We start from the raw sequence: 20,168 nt of genomic DNA, 5'->3' as shown, positions 1-20,168 counted from the left end.
AAGTTACTTGCCCAAAGTCATAGTTATTAAGTGGTAGAACTAGGATTGATTCTAACTCTTTTTCTCTCAAAGCCCAAATCTTAATCACTTGGTTGTGCTATAGAAGGTCATTCAAGGACACAGAGGCAGATTGGAATCCATTGTTGAATATGACTAGCACCTAGAGTTACTGTGTGTGGAGGGGGGGTGGGAATGTTGGGAGATGACATTAGAAAGGTAAACAGAGGCCAGAGCTGAAATATGTTTCTTTCTTTGTTTCTCCATGCTGAAGAGTTTAAACTTTATCCTAACAGAATGAGAAACCATTAAGGTTTTTAAGCAGGGAAGTTATATAGTCATATTTGAGTATTAGTTAAGGTGATTATAGCCAGAATAGAAGATGGGTTGAAGAATACCAAGAGTGATTTGGGGAGACACTATGGCAATAATGTGAACCAGTGATAATGAGGGTCTAGGATCTAAACTGAGACACTGAAAATGGATGGGATCAAATAGATTTTTTTAAACTTTGAAGGTGAATTTGAAAGGATTTAGTTGTAGGTATTTAGATGATAAAAGGTGAAAACAAACGTGTATTGTGACTATCAGATTTCTGCACTAATGGTATCACCAGGTATACCTCATAATGAGATGGAAAATTGCTTTAACTGGATGTGAGGAATAAGGCAGTTAATTCATTTTAGGAAATACTGAGTTTGTGATGTGTGGGGACATCCAGGCAGTTAGAAATATGGAACTGTGTAGTTCAGGAGAGAGATCTGAATTCACAATTAGGGTTTATCGGCTTCTGAGTAAGTGGAGAAATGTGTAAAGTAATGTGTAAAAGCCTGCATTTATTTATTGCCATATTCTTTTTTTTTTTTTTTTTTTAATATATCTTTATTGATTTTAGAGAGAGGAAAGGAGGGGGGGAGAGAGAGACAGAAACATCAATGATGAGAGAGTCATTGATTGAGCCCGCAACCCGGGCATGTGCCCTGACTGGGAATCAAACCCCGATCGCCTGGATCCTAGGTCGATGTTCAACCACTAAGCCACGTCCGGCCGGGCTATTGCCATATTCTTTAGCAGTAGAAAATTAAAATGCATTAAAAATTGCTGGAAAAGTTATCTAATAATGACTTTTATGGCTAAGAATTTTTAGGATTTTTGTAAGGACAGAAAAATATTTCTGAATTTTATTTATTCATTTGTAGGAAATGTGCACTGTTGAAGAACCCAATGAAGAGTTTACATCTAGACATAGTTTAGAATGGAAGTTTTTATTTCTAGATCACAGGTAACTCCATTTTAAAATTTCATAAAAAGTTAAGTCATATAATTGTTTAAATGAATGGATTTTAAAAAAAAACCTTTTTCTAATCCAGATGATCAAATTCATTATCCATTTTTGAAAATTAAAAGGTTTCCTTAAATTGGTATTGAGTTGGAATATTTCTCGTTATGGAAAAAGTTACAATATTGTTTTATATGTAATTTAGGGCACCACCCATAATAGGATATTTGCCATTTGAAGTTCTGGGAACATCAGGCTATGATTATTATCATGTGGATGACCTAGAAAATTTGGCAAAATGTCATGAACACTGTAAGTAGACTTTAATCTTTCTGGTGATGATAAATGTTTTTAATCATAGAAAGAGCTATTGTATTAATAGAAGGTGGTAAAATACAGACTTATAACCATTTTTGTATTTTTGAAATACACTAGAAGATTTTACTTTATATGTATACCAATCCAGTAGGAATCACAGATCAAATTTAAATTAAATTTGTTCCTCTTTATATATTTTAGTCTGTAATAAGTACAGTTTTATAATATGGTGTCTAATAAACCTTGTTCTGAAGGGTATAAGTGCTGCATCTGGAGTAAGAGAAGTAGATTCCTTTGAATGTTAAAATAGTATGTCAAAATATGAGAACACTATTTCATAAATTTTGACTTATAGGCATATAAGTCTACCAGGGGGTAGGTACACAAATAAAGAATCTCTTAGAATGATCATAGTGAGTGCTTAATAATACCTGTCGTTATTGTTATTAACAGCAAAAGCATTATCTCATTATACCCTGCAGTATTGTAAACAATTTATTCATCACTACAGTTCTAGAATAGATACTGTTGTTATTTCTGAGTAAACTGAGGCACAGTAAGCCCAAGTAATTTACCCACAATCTGGTAACTCGGTGGTGGTAGCAACAGGATTAGAATCTAGACCTGCCCCTGGACCACATGCCATTTGTAATTTGTTCAGAGGCATGTTTCAGTGAGAGGCTTTATTTGCTTCCTCTCCTCCTCCCCAAATCCTGCCCTCTTGGATATCCTCTAAACCCTTCTTAGATGTTTAGGACACTTTCATGATGTCTTAGGCTGGTCTAACAAATCTCTATTCTATATGAAAATTAAGCATGTTTTATGGTAGCATCAACCGCATGGAAGATTTTTAGAGTAAAGTCATTTCAGCACAAAAGAAAACATTATTCACTTCAAGCGATATGGGCACTAAGTTCATGATAACGCACAGAGAGAGAAATAGATTTTGATTCTTGACCAGTACTTCCTAAGGTTTGGTCCACTGAATGCCAGTCCATTCAAAATGGATTTTATGGTCAAGGAAGACTAGGAAACACTTCATAATCAATCTTCCCCCTCTCCCAAATCTTGACATATATTAATGTACTTAAGATTTTGAGGAGATTAAATAAACCTGTTTAACAAAGTTTCCCAAATTAATTTAACCACAAACTCCCACTTTACTTGGGCTTAATATCTGTTAAAAGGCTGCAGAATTTAAAATCTATAGAGTGTTTAGGGAAATACTCTCAGAACAAAAGATACACACAGACTAAAAATAAAGGGATGAAAAAGATATTTCATTCAAATGGAAATGAAAAAAGTTGGAGTAGCTACTTATATCTGACAAAATAGAATTTAAAACAGGCTATAGCACGAGACAAAGAAGGACACTACATTTGATAAAGGGAGCAATCCAATAAGAGGTTATAACCCTTGTGAACATTTATGCACCCAAAATATTAGCTCCGTAAATGTGTAAAGCAAATCTTGATGGGCATAAAGGGAGAGGTCAACAATAATACAATTGTAGTAGGGGATTTTAACATCCCATTGACATCAATGGATAGATCTTCCAGAGAGAAAATTAATAAGGAAACAGTGGCTTTAAATGACATACTAGATCAGATGGATTTTTTTTCGATCACATGGATTTTGATTGACATCTTCAGAGCATTTCACCCCAAAGTAGCATAATATACATTCTTTTTTAAGTGCCTGTGGAACATTTTCTAGGATAGACCACATATGAGGACACAGAACAAGTCACGATAAGTTTAAGAAGATTGAAATCATGTCAAGCATCATCTCTGACCATAATGGTATGAAATGAGAAATCAATCACAGGTAAAAAACTGACAAACACACAAAGACATAGAAGCTAAATAACATGTTACTAAACAGTGGGTTAACAATTAGATCAATAAAGAAATCAAAAGATCCCTTGAAACAAACAAAAAATGAGAACACAACAACCTAAAATCTTATGGGACGCAGCAAAAGTAGTCCTAAGCGAAATTCATAACATCACAGACCTACCTCAGGAGATAAGAAAAATCTCAAAACAGTCTTAATTTTACACTTAAAGAAACTAGAAAAAGAACAACCAACAAAGGCCAAACTGAGTAGAAAGAAGGAAATAATAAATCAGAGCACAAATGAATGAAATAGAGTCTAAAAATAAAGTACAAAACATCAGTGAAACCAATAGCTGGTTCTTTCAAAAGATAAACAAGACTGATAAACTTTAAACAGGCTCATAAGAAAAAAAGAGAGAGGACCCAAATAAGATCAGAAATGAAAGATGAGAAGTAACAACTGACACCAAAGAAATACAAAGGAGTGTAGAAAATATTAGGAACATTTGTATGCCAACAAATTGGACAATCTGGAGGAAATGGATAAGTTCCTAGAAACAGAACCTTCCAAAACTGAATCAGGAAGAATCAGAAAATCTGAATAAGCAGATTATAGCTAGTGCAGTTGAAGCAGTAATCAAAAAACTCCCAACCAACAAAAATTCTGGACTGTAAGGCTTTACAGGTAAATTTTACCAAACATTCAAAGAACTAACTCCTCAAACTATTCCAAAAAATTCAAGAGGAGGGAAGGATTCCCAAGCTCATTTTATGAGGCCAATATTATGAGGCCTAACCCCAAAACCAGATAAAGACACTACAAAGAAAGAAAATTATAGGCCAGTATCCCTTATATAGATGCTAAAATCCTCAACAAAATATTAGCAAACCAGATCTAGCAATACATTGAAAAGATCATATACCATGATCAAGTGGGATTTATCCCAGGGATGCAAGGCTGGTACAGTACCTGCAAATCAATAAACGTGATCCATCACATAAACAAAATGAAGGGGAAAAAATCACATGATCATATCAGTAGATGCAGAAAAAGCATTTGATAAAATCCAGCACCCATTTCTGATAAAAACTCTAAGCAAAGTGGGAATAGAGGGAACATACTTCAATGTAATAAAGGCCATTTATGAAAAACCCAGAGCTAACATGCTCAATGGGCAAAAACTACAAGCATTTCCCTTAAGGTTGGGAAGAAGACAAGGATGTCCGCTTTCATCACTTTTATTCAACCTAATACTGGAAGTCCTATCCACAGCCATCAGACAAGACGAAGAAGTAAAAGGCATCCAAATTGGAAAGAAAGAAATAAAGCTGTCATTATTTGCAGATGATGTGATACTGTCTTTTAGAGAACCTGGAAGATTCCACCAAAAAACTCCTAGAACTAATAAATGAGTTCAGTAAAGTAGCATATAAAATAAATATCCCCAAATTAGTTGCATTTCTATATACCAATAATGAACTATCAGAAAGGGAAACTAAGAAAACAACCCCATTCACAGTTACTTAAAAAAAAAAGCCTAGGAATAATTTTAACAAAGGTAAAAGACCTGTAGTTGGAAAATTATAAGACACTGAAGAAAGAAATTGAAGATGATACAAGTAAGTGGAAGCATATATTGTGTTTAAGGATAGGAAGAATTAACATCATTAAAATATCCATACAACCCAAAGCAATCTATAGATTCAGTGCAATTCCTATCAAAATACCAGTGGTATATTTCACAGAACTAGAACAAATGTTCCAAAAATTTATGTGGAACCACAAAAGACCCCAAATAGCAAAAGCAATCTTGAGAAAAGAGAACAAAGTTGGAGAAATCATGGTACCTGATATCAAACTATACTACAAAACCATAGTAATCAAAACAGCATGGTACTGGCACAAAAATAGACATATACATCAGTGGAACAGGATAGAGAGCCCAGAAATAAACCCACTCCTTTATAGTCAATATTTGACAAAGGAGGCAAAAACATACAATGGACTAAAGATAGTCTATTTAATAAATGGGATTGGGAAAATTGGACAGATGTGAAATAAAATGAAACTAGACCACCTTCTTACACTGTGCACAAGAATAAACTCAAAATGGATTAAAGACTTAAATGTTAGACTCAAAACCGCAAAACTCCAGAAGAAAACATAAGCAGTAAAATATCAGACATTTCTCGTAGCAATATGTTCCTGATCTAGCTCCTCGGGCAAGGGAAACAAAAGAAAAAATAAACAAATGGGACTACATTAATTAAAAAGTTTTTGCACAACAAAGGAAACCAACTGTGAAAAAGACAACCCAGTGAATGGGAGAACATATTTGCTAGTGATACCCAAAATTTGGGTTAATACCTAAAATTTATAAAGGATTTACAAAACTCAACACCAAAAAGACATTTCATTAAAAAATGGGCAAAGGACCTGAATAGACACTTCTCAAAATAGGACATACAGAGGGCCAACAGGCATGAAAAGATGCTCAACGTCTTTAATCATCAGAGAAATGCAAATTAAAACCACAGTGTGTTGTCACCTCACACCTGTCAAAATAGTTATAATCAGTAAATTAACAAACAAGTGTTGGGAAGGATGTGGAGAAAAAGGAACCCCTGTGCACTCTTGGTTGGAATCCAGATTGATGCAGCCTCTGTGGAAAACAGTAGGGAGTTTCTTCAAAAATTTGAAATCACTGGGTCGTCAGGCAGTTCTATCTTTACTTCTGGAAATATATCCGAAGAAACCCAAAACACTGATTTGAAAGAATATATGCACTGCTATGTTCGTTACAGTGTTATTTACAGTAACCAAGATTTGGAAGGAGCCCAAGTGCCCATCAGTAAGTGAGTGGACGAAAAGGCTGTGGTGTATTTATACAATGGAATACTATTTGGCCGTAAAAAAAAATAGGAAAGCTTACCCTTTGCAACAGCATGGATAGATCTTAGAGCATTATGCTAACTGAAATAAGCCAGTCAGAGAAAGACAAGTACCATATGATTTCACTCATATGTGGAATCTAATAAAGAAAATAAACTAACAAAATAAGAACACACCCATAGATAGAGAACAGACAGCTGTTGGGAGGGGAGGCAGATTGCAGGGCTGGTGAAGGGATTAATTAAAAAAAAAAAAAGAATACTCATATACACAGACATCAGTGTGGTAATTGCCAGAGGGAAAGGGGGATGCGGGATATAGAAGATGGCATAGCGGGATAAATGGTGATGTACACCTGAGAACTATATAACTTTATTAACCAATGTCACCCCAATGCAGTCAATAAAAAAAAAATTTTAAAAGAACAGAAAATTGCATTGAACACAGGAAGCTAGAATGCTAGTATTTTCTTAGAAATAACAGTGCTACGTGAATACTGCATAAATTCCATTGACAGACTGGGTGGAACACCTTGCCGGACGGTCCCATTTAAAATAGGTTTTCATTACATCTGAAATCATAAACAGTACATAATTAGTAGGAGTTTAAAAAAAGTTGTGGTACATTTACACAATGCAATACTACTTGACCATGAAAAACAAGGCAATCTTACCTTTTGCTACAGCACGGATGGCCCTGAAGAGTATTATGCTAAATGAAATAAGCCAGTCAGAGAAGGACAGGTACCATATGATTTTACTTATATGTGGAATCTAATGAACAAAATAAACTAAGAAACAAAATAGAAACAGACTCATAGATGCAGAGAACAGTCTGACAGCTGTCAGAGGGGAGGATGTTGGAGGACTGGGTCAAAAAGGTGAAGGGATTAAGTAAAAACAAACAAAAGCTCATAGACACAGATGTCGGCATGGTGATTAATGGGTAAAGGGGGGATGGGAGAGGTAGAAGAGGGTAAAGGGGATATAAATGGTGATGGAGACTTGACTTGGGTTGATGAACACACAATACAATATACAGGTGATATATTATTGTACACCTGAAACCTATATAATTTTATTAACTGATGTCACTTTAAATTCAATAAAACCAAAAAAAATAAATGAATAAAATTTAAATAAACCTATTTAACAAAGTTTCCCAAATTAATGTAAACCCCTCCCCTTTTGGCTTAGTATCTGTTACAAAGCTGCAGAACTTACAATCTACCCAGAGTGTTTGTTTTGGGAAATACTTTATCAGTTTAAATAATTAAGTTAATCTAATTTTGGTCAGTTAAGGTTTAGAATTAAATGCCTCAAAGATGCTACACCTGCCAGGGTACAGGTGGGAAATAAACTCATGTGATTACTTATTGCTGTTACTGTCAGTATATTGGCAGGAGGAAGTCAGTATGTGAATACTTAATTGTTGAGAATTTGGAAGTTTACTGTGTATTAAAAGTACCCAAGATCAGCAATAATTAGCTATAAGTTGGACACTGTGGAAGATAAATTGCTGGAGACCTTCAGCTAGCTCTGCAGAATAGTATTTTCTTATAATTGATATATATGTTACTAAAAAGCCAGAAGAATTGTATACACCGTGTGGATATAAATATAAATGATAAGTTTCACTAAAAAGCAGATTCATAACTTATGAATAAAAAAATTTTTTTCCCTTTTTAGTGATGCAGTATGGGAAAGGCAAATCATGTTATTACAGGTTCCTGACCAAAGGACAGCAGTGGATTTGGCTTCAAACTCATTATTATATCACTTATCATCAGTGGAATTCAAGGCCAGAGTTTATTGTTTGTACTCACACTGTAGTAAGGTAAATTACTTTACAGAATTTCTGAACTGTAGAAACATCCATAATGATATCGACAATGAAATTGGTATGCATGACTTGTTAATGAACTATTAAGCAATTTTTTCTTTTCTTAAAAAAATACTGATTTCAGAGAGAGGAAGGGAGAGAGAGATAGAAACATCAATGATGACAGTCATTGATCGGCTGTCTCTTGTACCACGCCCCGTACTGGGGATGGAGCCTGCAACCTGGGCATGTGCCGTGACTGGGAATCAAACTGTTACCTCCAGTTGCATAGGTCAATGCTCAACCACTGACCCACACCGGCCTGGCAGATTTTCCCTTATTTTTGATACACTGTTAAAATATAATATAAAATTTACTTATATTATATAGAAATAGAATGCAGGTATATAGAGATATATATAATTCTTGACATAAATTTTATGGTTTAGAGCAGAAGTTGTAACTGTCTTAAGTATCAGAGTCAATTGTATGAAAGGAAAACTGGAGTAAACAAGCATACTCTTTATTTAATATCTCTGAATTTAAGAGCTGTGCAGTTACAGATTATTTACATTAGATACCTAGAAAAATTCAATTTGAGATACCTAGAAAAATTCAATTTGATTACGATATTGTACACTATCTTTTAATTGTACATATGTTGTAGTTTTGTGTAATGCATGGAAAATAGCAAGTAAGACTCATAGAAAACACCGAATGGGTACACCTCTGCAGTATTTTAAATGAATGACCAAACACTAAAATTCTTTTTTTTTTTTTTTCATTTGTAGTTATGCAGAAGTTAGGGCTGAAAGACGACGAGAACTTGGCATTGAAGAATCTCTTCCTGAGACAGCTGCTGACAAAGTATGTATATTATAGTTTTAAAAAAAATTATTTTATTTCTTTGCAATAAAAGAAAGACAAGATTCAGTAATTTATAGGAAAATTGTTTTTCAGATATTTTATTTTCTCACTTGTGACGGTGTTATAAACTTTTAATTTATTAATTTAAAACCTTACCTGCTTCTTAAAAAGATTTGAAGGGTCTTCTGTTTACTGACAATTGGATGAGTGACATGTATGATCTCAGATTTAAACTACCATTAATTAATTTTCTATAACATGTTAGGCTCTGGCAAGTTTCTTTATATGAATTACAAAATATCTTTAACTCCTCAGACATTCTCACCTGATAGGCAATATCCCCACTTGGAAAATATTGAAACTGAGGCTTTAACGGTGGGGCAAGGCCTCCCCTAAAGATACATGGCTGGGAAGTTATAGTCAGAATTTGAACTCTTCGTTTCTCTTTTCATTATATCATGTAGCAGTGTAGTATATTAGTTACCTATGGCTGAGTAACAAAACTTGATGTAAATTAACAGTTATTAACTCATAGTTTCTGTGGTTAAGATGCAGGCACAGTTTAGTTGGGACCTCTGGTTCAGAATTGGTCATGAAGCTGCAGTCAAGCTGTCAGCCCAGGGTCTCTGACAAGGCTGTAATCAAGGTGTCCTTGGGCGCCACAGTTATCTCAAGGTTCACCTGGGCCAGGATCTGTTTCCAGGGTTTCTTGGATTGTTGGAAGGATCTGATTTCTCATGGGCATTTGGACTGACAGCCTTGATTCCTTGCTGACTAATGGCCAGAGGTTACCCTCAGTTTCTTTCCAGGTGGCCCTTTCCATCAGAGCAAGTATGCAAGAAGATCCAGGGAGAGAAAACCAGCAAGATGAACCTTTTGTAACCTAAGCACAGAAGTGATACTACATCACTGTTGTCTATTCTGTACATGAGAATCAAATCACTAGGTCCAGCGTACACTGAAGGGGAGGGCTTATACAAGGAAGTGAATACCAGGAGGTAGGAATCATCATGAGGCATGTCAGAAGTTGCCTGCCAAAGGTATTTTTGACTTGGAGAAGATAAGTGGAATGAGAAAAGCCAAGGATCTATGTAAAAAGTGTGTTAAACATACAGGGTACCGGGGACACTATGGGGGATATTGCTTGCCGTTCAGGAAAGCTTGTTAAGTACCTTCCGTATGCTAGGAAGTACCGGACATGGCTTTAGATGCTAAGAGTACGGCAGTGGATAACATAGACAGGCTCTCTGCTCTCATGGGTCCCACTCAGAGAGCTTTGTGTAATTAGAGGAAGAAGGTCCAGTATGTTTTAATAAAACAAATTTTCTGAGAAAAGTGCTTTAAATCTAGGGGTCCTCGAAATTGGGACCATTTTATAGAAACTAAAGTAATACAGGTTGTTCCCCCTTGCTTCTTTTTCTCCTATGCCAGTGTGTAATCCTACTTCCAAAATATACTCCCGCTGTCTGCTTTCTCACCGTGTTTACTGTTACCACTGTGATCCACTGGGAGTTTAGGGAAGCAGTTCATTTGAGATATATTTTTGAGACACTTCAGTGTGTGGATGGTTTTAAGTCATGAGTCTTAAGTTCGATCACCAAGGGAATGGATGTAGAGAAGAGATGACAGCCAAATACTAAGCATTAATGTTGGGGGGCTCCAACATTAGGAGGTGAGGGAGACAAGGAAATGTGGCCACTGAGGTATGAATAAAAGCAGAAAGCTAAGTTGTCCTAGAAGGTGCAGGGATTGAATGACTGAAGTGGAGTAGAGGAAAAAGTTATTGGAGATGAGGAATTCCTAGAAAGCTGAGAGACCAGGACAGGCCATTGGATGAACCATTCACGTGGATATTGAAATTCTGTACAAAGGTCAGAGTTGGAGTGAAGAGGAAGATTTTGAGCAATCAAATGCTGAGTTCCAAAGATGCTTATAGTACCTTGTCTATAAACTGAAGTGCCATCTTTATTCTGTTGTTTATTTTTTTATACTTTATTTTAATGTGATAAAATATACTTAAAAAAATTTACCATTAACCAATTTTAATTGTACAGTTCAGTGGCATTAAGTACATTCACACTGATGTGCAGCCATCACCAAAACTTTTCATCTTCTCAAACTGAAACTTGATATCCATACCCATTAAACCGAAACTCCCTGTTCCGTCCTCCCTCAAGCCCCTGGCCACCACCAGTCTACTTTCTGACTCTATTAATTTTGACTCCGATAGGTACAGCATACAAGTGGAATCATCAGTAATTGTCCTCATGGGACTGGATTATTTGACTTGACATAATGTCCTCAAGGTTTATCCATGTTGTAGCATGTGACAGAATTTCCTGAATAATATTTCATTCTGTGTATATGCCACATTTTTGTTATCCACTCATCCGTCATTGGACACTTGGGTTGCGTCCATCTTTCGGCTCTTGTGAATAATGCTGCTGTGAACATGGGTGTACAAGTATCTGTTTGAGCCCCTGCTTTCAGTTGTTTGAGTGTGTACTCAGAAATGGAATTGTTGGATCATATGGTAATTCTGTTAAATTTTTTAAGCACCCATCGTATTATTTTCTATAGTAGCTGCATTAGTTTACATTTCCATCAGCAGTGTACAAGAGTTCCAGTTTCTTCATATTCTCACCAACATTGGTTATTTTCTGTGTTTTTGTTTGTTTCTTTTTATAATAGCTATTCTGATGGATGTGATTTTGATTTGGTTTTGATTTGTATTTCCCTAATGATTGTTGATACTGAACATCTTTTCATGTGTTTATTGACCATTTCTTTGGAGAAATGTGTGCAAAACCTTTGCTGGTTTTTTTACTGGATTGTTTGTTGGTGTTTTGGGTTTTTTTTTGCTGTTGAATCGCAGAGTTCTTTATGTGCTCTGGGTGTTAATTTTATTATCAGATACGTGATTTGGAAATGTTTTGTCTCATTCCAAGGGTTGCCTTTTCCCTCTGGTATACTGTCTTCTGATGCACTTTTGTTGCTTGTGCATTTAATGTCATAGCCAAGAAATTATTGCCCAATCCAATGTCATAAAGCTTTTCTCCTTCTGAAAGTTTTTATAATTTTTAGCTCCTATGTTTAGGTCTCTGATCCATTTTGAGTTAGCTTTTATATATGGTATATAGTAAGAGTACACCTTCATTCTTTTGCATCTGTTGTTTCTTTAAATTGAGAATGAAGCTAAAATCTTCTGGCTATAAAAAAATAATTTTTCTTTTCTTTACCTAATATATACACAAATATAATTGCCTTGTTATGAGTAAAACTAATTTTGGGGAAGTGGGGTTAGTAAGCAATATTAATATTTGGGGATCTCTGAACCGAACCACAAGAAAACATTTATTTTACTCTTACATTTATTTTACTCTTCCTCCTTAGAGCCAAGATTCTGGGTCTGATAACCGTATAAACACAGTCAGTCTCAAGGAAGCACTGGAAAGGTTTGATCACAGCCCAACCCCTTCTGCTTCCTCCCGTAGTTCAAGAAAATCATCTCACACCGCAGTCTCAGACCCATCCTGTAAGTACTCTAGCTTGAAAGCTGACTTCCTTTACAGAGAGTGTTCCTAAATTATGTTACTGGTACCAGCATTGTTAATAAAATGCTACTTTAAAATAAGTTTTTACATTTCTGAAATACATTAAACTTTCCAGTGAGTAAGAGGCCCATCGCTCACATTTAGCAAAGAATTAAGCTTATGAAGTAGCCTATAACATTCATAGGTAGTAATGTTGATACTGTTTTTAATATACTCTCAAAAAGAAAGCAAAACTACTTATTCCCTTCTTTCTTTTACTGGTAGAGCCAGTAAGTATTCTTTAAATTTGCTTTTTGAAAGTTTTTTTTAAAGAATTTTGTCTGTATGAAGACTTGCATAATTGTCATTAAATTAGTACCCTTTTTTTAAGAGTAACCTTTATTTCTCAGGGTATTAAAACTATATATACTAGTAAGGAGAAAAGAGACTGTAGTGAACTACTCAACATTGTGGGTAGAACATCAGAGGTTAAACATAGAATTTCTGAAATCTTAGGAAAAAATTTTCTCCTACTATAGCTTGTTTTCTTCCCTCCCTCCCTCCCTCCCTCCCTCCCTCCCTCCTTCCTTCCTTCCTTCCTTCCTTCCTTCCTTCCTTCCTTCCTTCCTTCCTTTTCTTTTCTTTTCTTTTCTTTTCTTTTCTTTTCTTTTCTTTTCTTTTCTTTTCTTTTCTTTTCTTTTCTTTTCTTTTCTTTCTTTCTTTCTTTCTTTCTTTCTTTCTTTCTTTCTTTCTTTCTTTCTTTCTTTCTTTCTTTCTTTCTCTCTCTCTCTCTCTCTCTCTCTCTCTCTCTCTCTCTCTCTTTCTCTCTCTCTTTCTCTCTCTCTTTCTCTCTCTCTCTCTCTTTCTCTCTTTCTCTCTCTCTCTCTCTTTCTCTCTCTCTTTCTCTCTTTCTTTCTCTTTCTTTCTCTTTCTTTCTTTCCTTTCTTTCTCCCTCCCTCCCTCCCTCCCTCCCCCCCCCTCTCTTCCCTCCCTCCCTCCCTCCCTCCCTCCTTTCTTTCTTTCTTTCTTCTTTTATATACCTTTATTAATTTCAGAGAGAGGGAGAGGGAGAGAGAGAGAGAAACATCAGTGATGAGAGAGTCATTGATTGGCTGCCTCCTGCACGTCCCCAACTGAGGATCAAGCCCGCAAGCCCGGGCATATGCCCTGACTGGGAATCAAACCTCGATCTCTTGGATCCTAGGTTGATGCTCAACTGCTGAGCCATGCCCAGCCAGGCTAGCCATTTCTTTTTTTTAAAATTTTATTTTATTGTGGTAAGAACACTTTAAAGTGATATTTACCGTTAAATTTTTGAGTGAACAATACACTGTTGTTGACTGTAGGTACAGTGTGTTGTACTGCAAGTCTCTAGAGCTTATTCATCGTGCTTAATTGTAACTTTATGCCCATTGATCAGTAACTCCCTACTTTCCCCTCTGCCCAGCCCTTGACAATCACCATTCTCTTTGATTCAACAAATTTGACTACTTTAGATACTTCAGGTAATGGAGTCATGCACTCCTTGTCTTTCTGTCATTGGCTTATTTTGCTTAGCCTAAAATTCTCAAGGTTCATCTAGTTGCATATTGTAGAATATCCTTCTTTTTAAAGATTGAATAGTATTCCATTGTTTGTATATACAGGGGTGGGCAAAAGTAGGTTTACAGTTGTGAGTACACAAAAGTTTATTTTTGTATTATTAATTATTGTATTATTTTTCATATGAACAACTGTAAACCTGTTTTTGCCCACCACTTATATACCACATTTTGTTTATCCATTCATATGTCAGTGGACATTTAGCTTGTTTCAACATCTTTGCTATTGTGAATAGTGCTGTAGTGAACATAGGAGTGCTAATATCTCTTCAAGAACCTGATTTCAATTATTTTGGATAAATACTTACAGGTGGGATTGCTGGATCATATATGGTAGTTCTGTTTTTCATTTTTTGTGAAACCTCCACATTGTTTTCCTTAGTGGCTGCACTGTTTTGTATCCTTACTAACTGTGCAAGAGTTCTAGTTTGTTCACATTCTTGCATACACTTGTCTTTTGTGTGTGTTTTTTTATAATAGCCATCTGGACAGGTGTGAGGTGATAACTTATTATGGTTTTGATTTGCATTTCCCTCATGATTTGTGATATTGAGCATTTCTTCATATGCCGGTTGTTCATTTGTATGGCTTCTTTATAGATATGTCTATTCAATTTCTTAGCCCATTTTTCAGTTGAATAATTAGTTTTTTTTACTGTTGAGTCGTAGGGTTGTAATCACTATTATATTTGAAGTTTTTTCTATTTCCAACCTTTCTTTGTCCTTAAAAAAGAAGTAATTAAAAAGAATCATCTTGTCGTAGACTTCACTTTTATTAAATAATTTAGAAAAAACCTCAAAGACCTTATTTTTATTCCCTGAAGTGCATTTTAAGATTCAATTTTAAAAACTGTATTTAAAAACTGTAAGTACTAATTCTGTTCTGTTTTTGTTGACTACTCTCAGCAACACCAACAAAGATCCCAACGGATACTAGCACTCCTCCCAGACAGCATTTACCAGCTCATGAAAAGATGGCACAAAGGAGGTCATCATTTAGTAGTCAGGTACTCTTCAGTTAGCATTCTTCTGAATAAAGATTTATTAAAAGGGAAAAAGTCATCTAAATCTTCAGAAATTCATTGATTCATTGTCCCTTTCTATAAAGATTAAAATAGTTGTTGGTATATGACACCTACTCAAGGTCTTTCTTTTGTGAAGTGGTAGTCAAAGGTATCAGTCCCATAATTATTTTCATGTAAAATGTTAGATTTTTTTTTTGTTGTTATGGAAAGCTAATCATTTAGAGTCATTCCATATCTGAGTTTAAATACCAATGACTTTCAATTAAATCCAGTCAACTTTTATTGAGAGCCCATGCAGGGTAATGTGGCAGATGCCTTGGAAGATAAAAACATAAGTAGGGAACAGGCATTTTCATTGTAGAGGGGGCGACATGCCTGTACTCAGCTAAAAAACTGTGAGGCAAATTGAAATACAGTTATAAAGCTACCATGGTGATATTTCTGGTGGAAGTATTCATGTATGGGCACGATCATCACTCCAGTGTTGTTTTTTATTTTGCTTCTAGTCGATAAATTCCCAGTCTATTGGTCAATCATTAACACAGCCAGTGATGCCTCAAGCCACAAATTTACCAGTTCCACAAGGCATGTCCCAGGTATTTTTGTTTGTTTGTTTCAGTTGAGTATTTTTAAATGGTAGATTGTTTTTAAGCTAGTACTGATTTTAAAAATATTCTTACAGATGCAGTAAATCTCAACTGTGGGCATTTAAAATATCTGGGGATATTTTTGATTGTCATTGTTCTGGGGGTACCACTGGCCCTTATTTTAATAGGCAAGGGCCAGGGATGCTAATTGTTTTAACATGCATGATAGTTTTACACAACAAAGAATTACCCTGCTTAATATGCTGTAACACGTCCATTGAAAAACACTATAGACAGAAAGATATTACAGATGAAATATAGCTGTTCATTTTGTTCTTCCTATGGATAGTGGAAGAATCAAGTAATTTTCATGTACTCATTCATTTGTTCATATATAGAACATTTATTGTTTCTTATATGTATCAGATATTGTAGGTGCTGGCAGTACAAAATATATAATATCTATACTAAAAGACTTTATTACAATGACAGAGAACTACAGTATGATACATAATATATGCCCAAGGGTATACAGGCTGGTAGGTGCACATAAGATGGACACTTATAACTTATGCAGCCTGAGGAAGTGAAAGAAAACTTTCTGGAAGAATTTGTGCTTAAACTGAATCCTGAAGGAGGCCTAAATATAGAAATTAGTAAGACAAAGGAGAATTATTACAAAAGTGACAAGAAGAAACTACTTTTGATTATAGATTCCCAACTTACGACTCTACACTCATTCAGTGCCTCAGACACATTTAAAATACTACTGAGTAGTAAAAATAATCCAGAATATTCTTACTGTTTTGTTTGGCATTAAATATACCTTGACTTTAACAATGCCATAATTTCAAATAGTGATAGTTAACAATAGATAAAAATAATTTTCTAAAAACACCTTTGTCTTTTATGGTTATTATTTAAATTATACATATGACACTTGTAGAAATATATTGACAGTGCAGTAAATTTCCTAAAGGTCATAATTTTGACTTTTAGCAACATATGATCATGTAAAGTATTTATAATAGCATTGTATTATTAAATATTATATGCACTTGTAACAGTTTTTATCATCGATTCCTCAGATGCTTTTTATTCTGAAGCTTAACAGAATTTTTATGTAAAAATTTAGACATTTTCAATCTCAAGATACTAAATAAGCATTTAACATTTTAAAGAGATTCATGAAATAAAGAATATGTGTTATGTCAAAAATGTTCTTTAAGTGGTGACAATATAGTTATCCAAAGGTATAATTTTACTTAGGATAAAATATATTTATATATATATATATAAATGTATATATATAAAAAAATATATATATATGTAAAACATTTGGAATAATATTAAAAAAATTAAGGAATGAGGGGTTTGGGGTACTAAATTTGTAGTATTTTCTAACACCAAATGTAGTCTGTGGTATGGTCTGGTTATTATCAACTTCAGAAGTCAATTTTATACTTTGAAAAGTAATACTCGATATCCTCAGTACAAACTTTTGAAGTTGAGTAAAAGCTTTTGGGGGGCATTTCTCACTTTTGGATGCAGTTCACTCTAGAAGACTATTTTAAAACTAAGTTAGATTTCCAATAAAGTTAAATTCTTCGTGCTCTTATATTATATCCTGTGCTGAATATTCATGGAAAAAATTAATGAGTGTAATTAAAATAATTAAGTGTAGACTTAAGTGGTAAATCCCTAAATGTTAAATTTTAAGAAGTAGTAAATAGAAGCTGCTTATGACTCAGGTAAACATAGAGAAATAAAAGCAAGATTGAAAGCCCTGTTAATAGAATAACTTTTTTTCATTCACATATGTATTCATTCATATATAATTGCTTAGTCTTTAAAAGCTTATATTTTGTACTTAAACCGAGAACAGTTTCAGTTGAAAATACAAAAAAAATATTATGGTTGGTTGTCAGATTTTTGTAAGTGTCTAATGATGCACACAAAGAGGACATTCTAGGGATATCAGAATTTGGTATGAATAACTCTGGGTGCAGGCTACTTTTTCAATTGTTAAAGGGTAGCAATGAAGTTACATAACTTGTCCTAACAAGTGATAGAGCCACAATATGAGCTCAGGTTTTTTAATGCCACTGTGTATTTTTAATCAAGGGTGCATTCAGAAGTCAGAAATTTGAACAGGGGTACTATAAAAGATTGTTAACTGGTAACAGGGATTAACTACTAAATTCTTAAGACTACAAAGATAACAGACATAGAAAGTAACTCTAACTATAGTGAAAAAGAGAGTACCCAAGGAAGGAACAACTTGGAAGACTCTTCCCAAACCCTCAAAATTTCTCTTTCAGGCCAGGCTGAGACTCAGATCCTACTGGGGGAGGTGTGGCTGTAGCCACTGGATGGTAGAGAAGTTCACTGAAGTGTCACGGACTAGGACTGGAGAGCAGGAAGCCACCTGTGGGGTACCAGTAAAATTTGCTGGGGAGCTGACCACTTGGATCTTAGGGAGACTTGCTGGAGAACCACTTGCTTGGGTGCTGATGAGACTTACTAGGAAGCTAATCATTGTCAGAAGACCAAGAAGGAAGAGTACCAGAACCAGAAGGATAAGCACCTCCCTTTGTAGTATCCCTTTAGCCATTACCTGGCTACCATTACCTGGCATGACTAAGTTTGTGCCTGCTGGCAAAGGAGAAATATTTGTCAAGTTCAGCCCTACTATGACAAAGCTGAGCAAAGATGGGTGAATTAGCTGAGAGGCATCACATTGATATCTGGCATAACATTCTTAGCTCTGCTTAGATATACTGCTTGCTTTTCACATTGCACAGTTAGAAATAAGTAATTCTAAAATATCTTATACTTTTTTTATACATGGTACTTCAGTTTCAGTTTTCAGCACAGTTAGGAGCCATGCAGCATCTGAAAGACCAGCTGGAGCAGCGGACACGAATGATAGAGGCAAATATTCATCGGCAACAAGAAGAACTAAGAAAAATTCAAGAACAACTTCAAATGGTCCATGGTCAAGGGCTGCAGGTAAGATACTACTATATTGGATTTAAACAAAGCATGCCATTCACATTTTAATTTTTTAAGGAAATTGACTATCCTTAATTAAAAATTACATGCAAGAGAGGCTTCTGGTCAAGATGGTGGAACAGGCAAATGTTGTATTTGCCTCCTTCCATGACCACATCAGAGTTGCAGCTAAACTTCAGAACAGCCATCATTGAAAACTCACCTGAAGTATAGCTTAACAGAAGGCCTATAACTAAGGATATACAGAAGAAGCCACATTGAGACGGGTAGGAGGGGCAGAGACTTGAAAGGGGCTGGTCCCACACCCATGTGTGGTGGTTGAGAATTTCAGGGATACCTCAGCTGCAGAGGTTCCCCCTGAGAATCAAGGGGTCCCAGCCCTATACCAGGCCCTAACCCAGGGTTTCACTGTCAGGGAGAGAAGTTCTCATAACTTCTGACTGAAAACCAGCAGAGATCGTGGCTGAGTGAGACAAGAGGGCTGCTGGGCCTTCTCCTGGCCCACGCGCAGGGTCTCACTCCCTCTGAGCTACAGCACTGGGACAGCAGCTCAAAAAATGCCAGGGACATACAGGGAGGAACTGAAATGCCTGGCTTCAGGGCAGGGGCTGGAGGGGCAGCTTTCTCACAAGTGCTGGCAGAAGCCATTATTATTTTGCTGACCTCTCCCCCTGCAGGTGCAGGCATGTGCCATATCTTGAGCCTCCATTAACCTGGCTATCACTGTTCCCCCTGCCCTGGTTATTCCCTGAGACCCCTCCCCACCCAAGCTGTTTTCAGTGGCTTTTTCGTATAGATAGCCTGTCTTGGCTCATTCTGCAGACTTTTCTAAAATCTCTCAAAGATTCACAAACTCCAAGCAGCATCTGGCCTCGGCATGCCCCATACCTCTTGCTAAGGAGCCCCAGGCTTACCACTAGTGGTATCTGGCCTCAGTTAGCAACTTAGCCTCCCAGGCACCTTCAAACCAAGCACAAGTGGCAATCATCTACATACCACTTTGTAGTTCCTACCAAGTGGCCCTGGGCAGGGCTTAGGCAGCAGCTAACCTTGGCCTGCATCTACCAAGAGGCCCCAGAACCAACATACCTGGTGGGCAGCCTCAAACCACACCAGAGCACCACACAACCACTTCCACAAATGACACTCAAAGGGCAAACTTGGCAGGCACCAGAGCCCTCCTAAAGCGGATCCTGCTTCATAGGGTCAGCGCCTGCACAACAGCTCTTCCACTGTAGTCATAGCCAGTCCTCACAGTCAATCAGCCTGAGGGTCAGTCCCTCCCATTGAGGTGCCAACAGCAATCAAGACTCAGCTGCAATAGAGGGGCACACAGAACCCACGCACAAACACACCTGGAGCACCTGGCTCAGGTGACCAGGGAGACTGTACCAC

The 20,168-nt window shown here is 36.1% G+C and overlaps 1 protein-coding gene across 8 annotated transcripts in view; it reads left to right on the top strand.

The window, feature by feature from the left end:
* CLOCK (clock circadian regulator) overlaps positions 1–20,168 on the top strand; it is a 117,709-nt gene that overhangs the window by 84,262 nt on the left and 13,279 nt on the right. For all 8 annotated transcript variants that reach the window (XM_081134535.1, XM_081134532.1, XM_081134534.1 and 5 more), the window contains 8 exons: positions 1,197–1,279; positions 1,482–1,588; positions 8,014–8,161; positions 8,938–9,013; positions 12,407–12,548; positions 15,053–15,153; positions 15,678–15,767; positions 18,618–18,770. In XM_081134535.1, the coding sequence (XP_080990661.1) occupies positions 1,197–1,279; positions 1,482–1,588; positions 8,014–8,161; positions 8,938–9,013; positions 12,407–12,548; positions 15,053–15,153; positions 15,678–15,767; positions 18,618–18,770 (900 nt within the window). The remainder of the gene's footprint in view (positions 1–1,196; positions 1,280–1,481; positions 1,589–8,013; positions 8,162–8,937; positions 9,014–12,406; positions 12,549–15,052; positions 15,154–15,677; positions 15,768–18,617; positions 18,771–20,168) is intronic.

Source organism: Miniopterus schreibersii (assembly GCF_964146895.1).
Source record: "Miniopterus schreibersii genome assembly, chromosome: 1".
NCBI lineage: Eukaryota > Metazoa > Chordata > Mammalia > Chiroptera > Miniopteridae > Miniopterus > Miniopterus schreibersii.
This window is presented reverse-complemented; position numbering and strand designations above follow the sequence as displayed.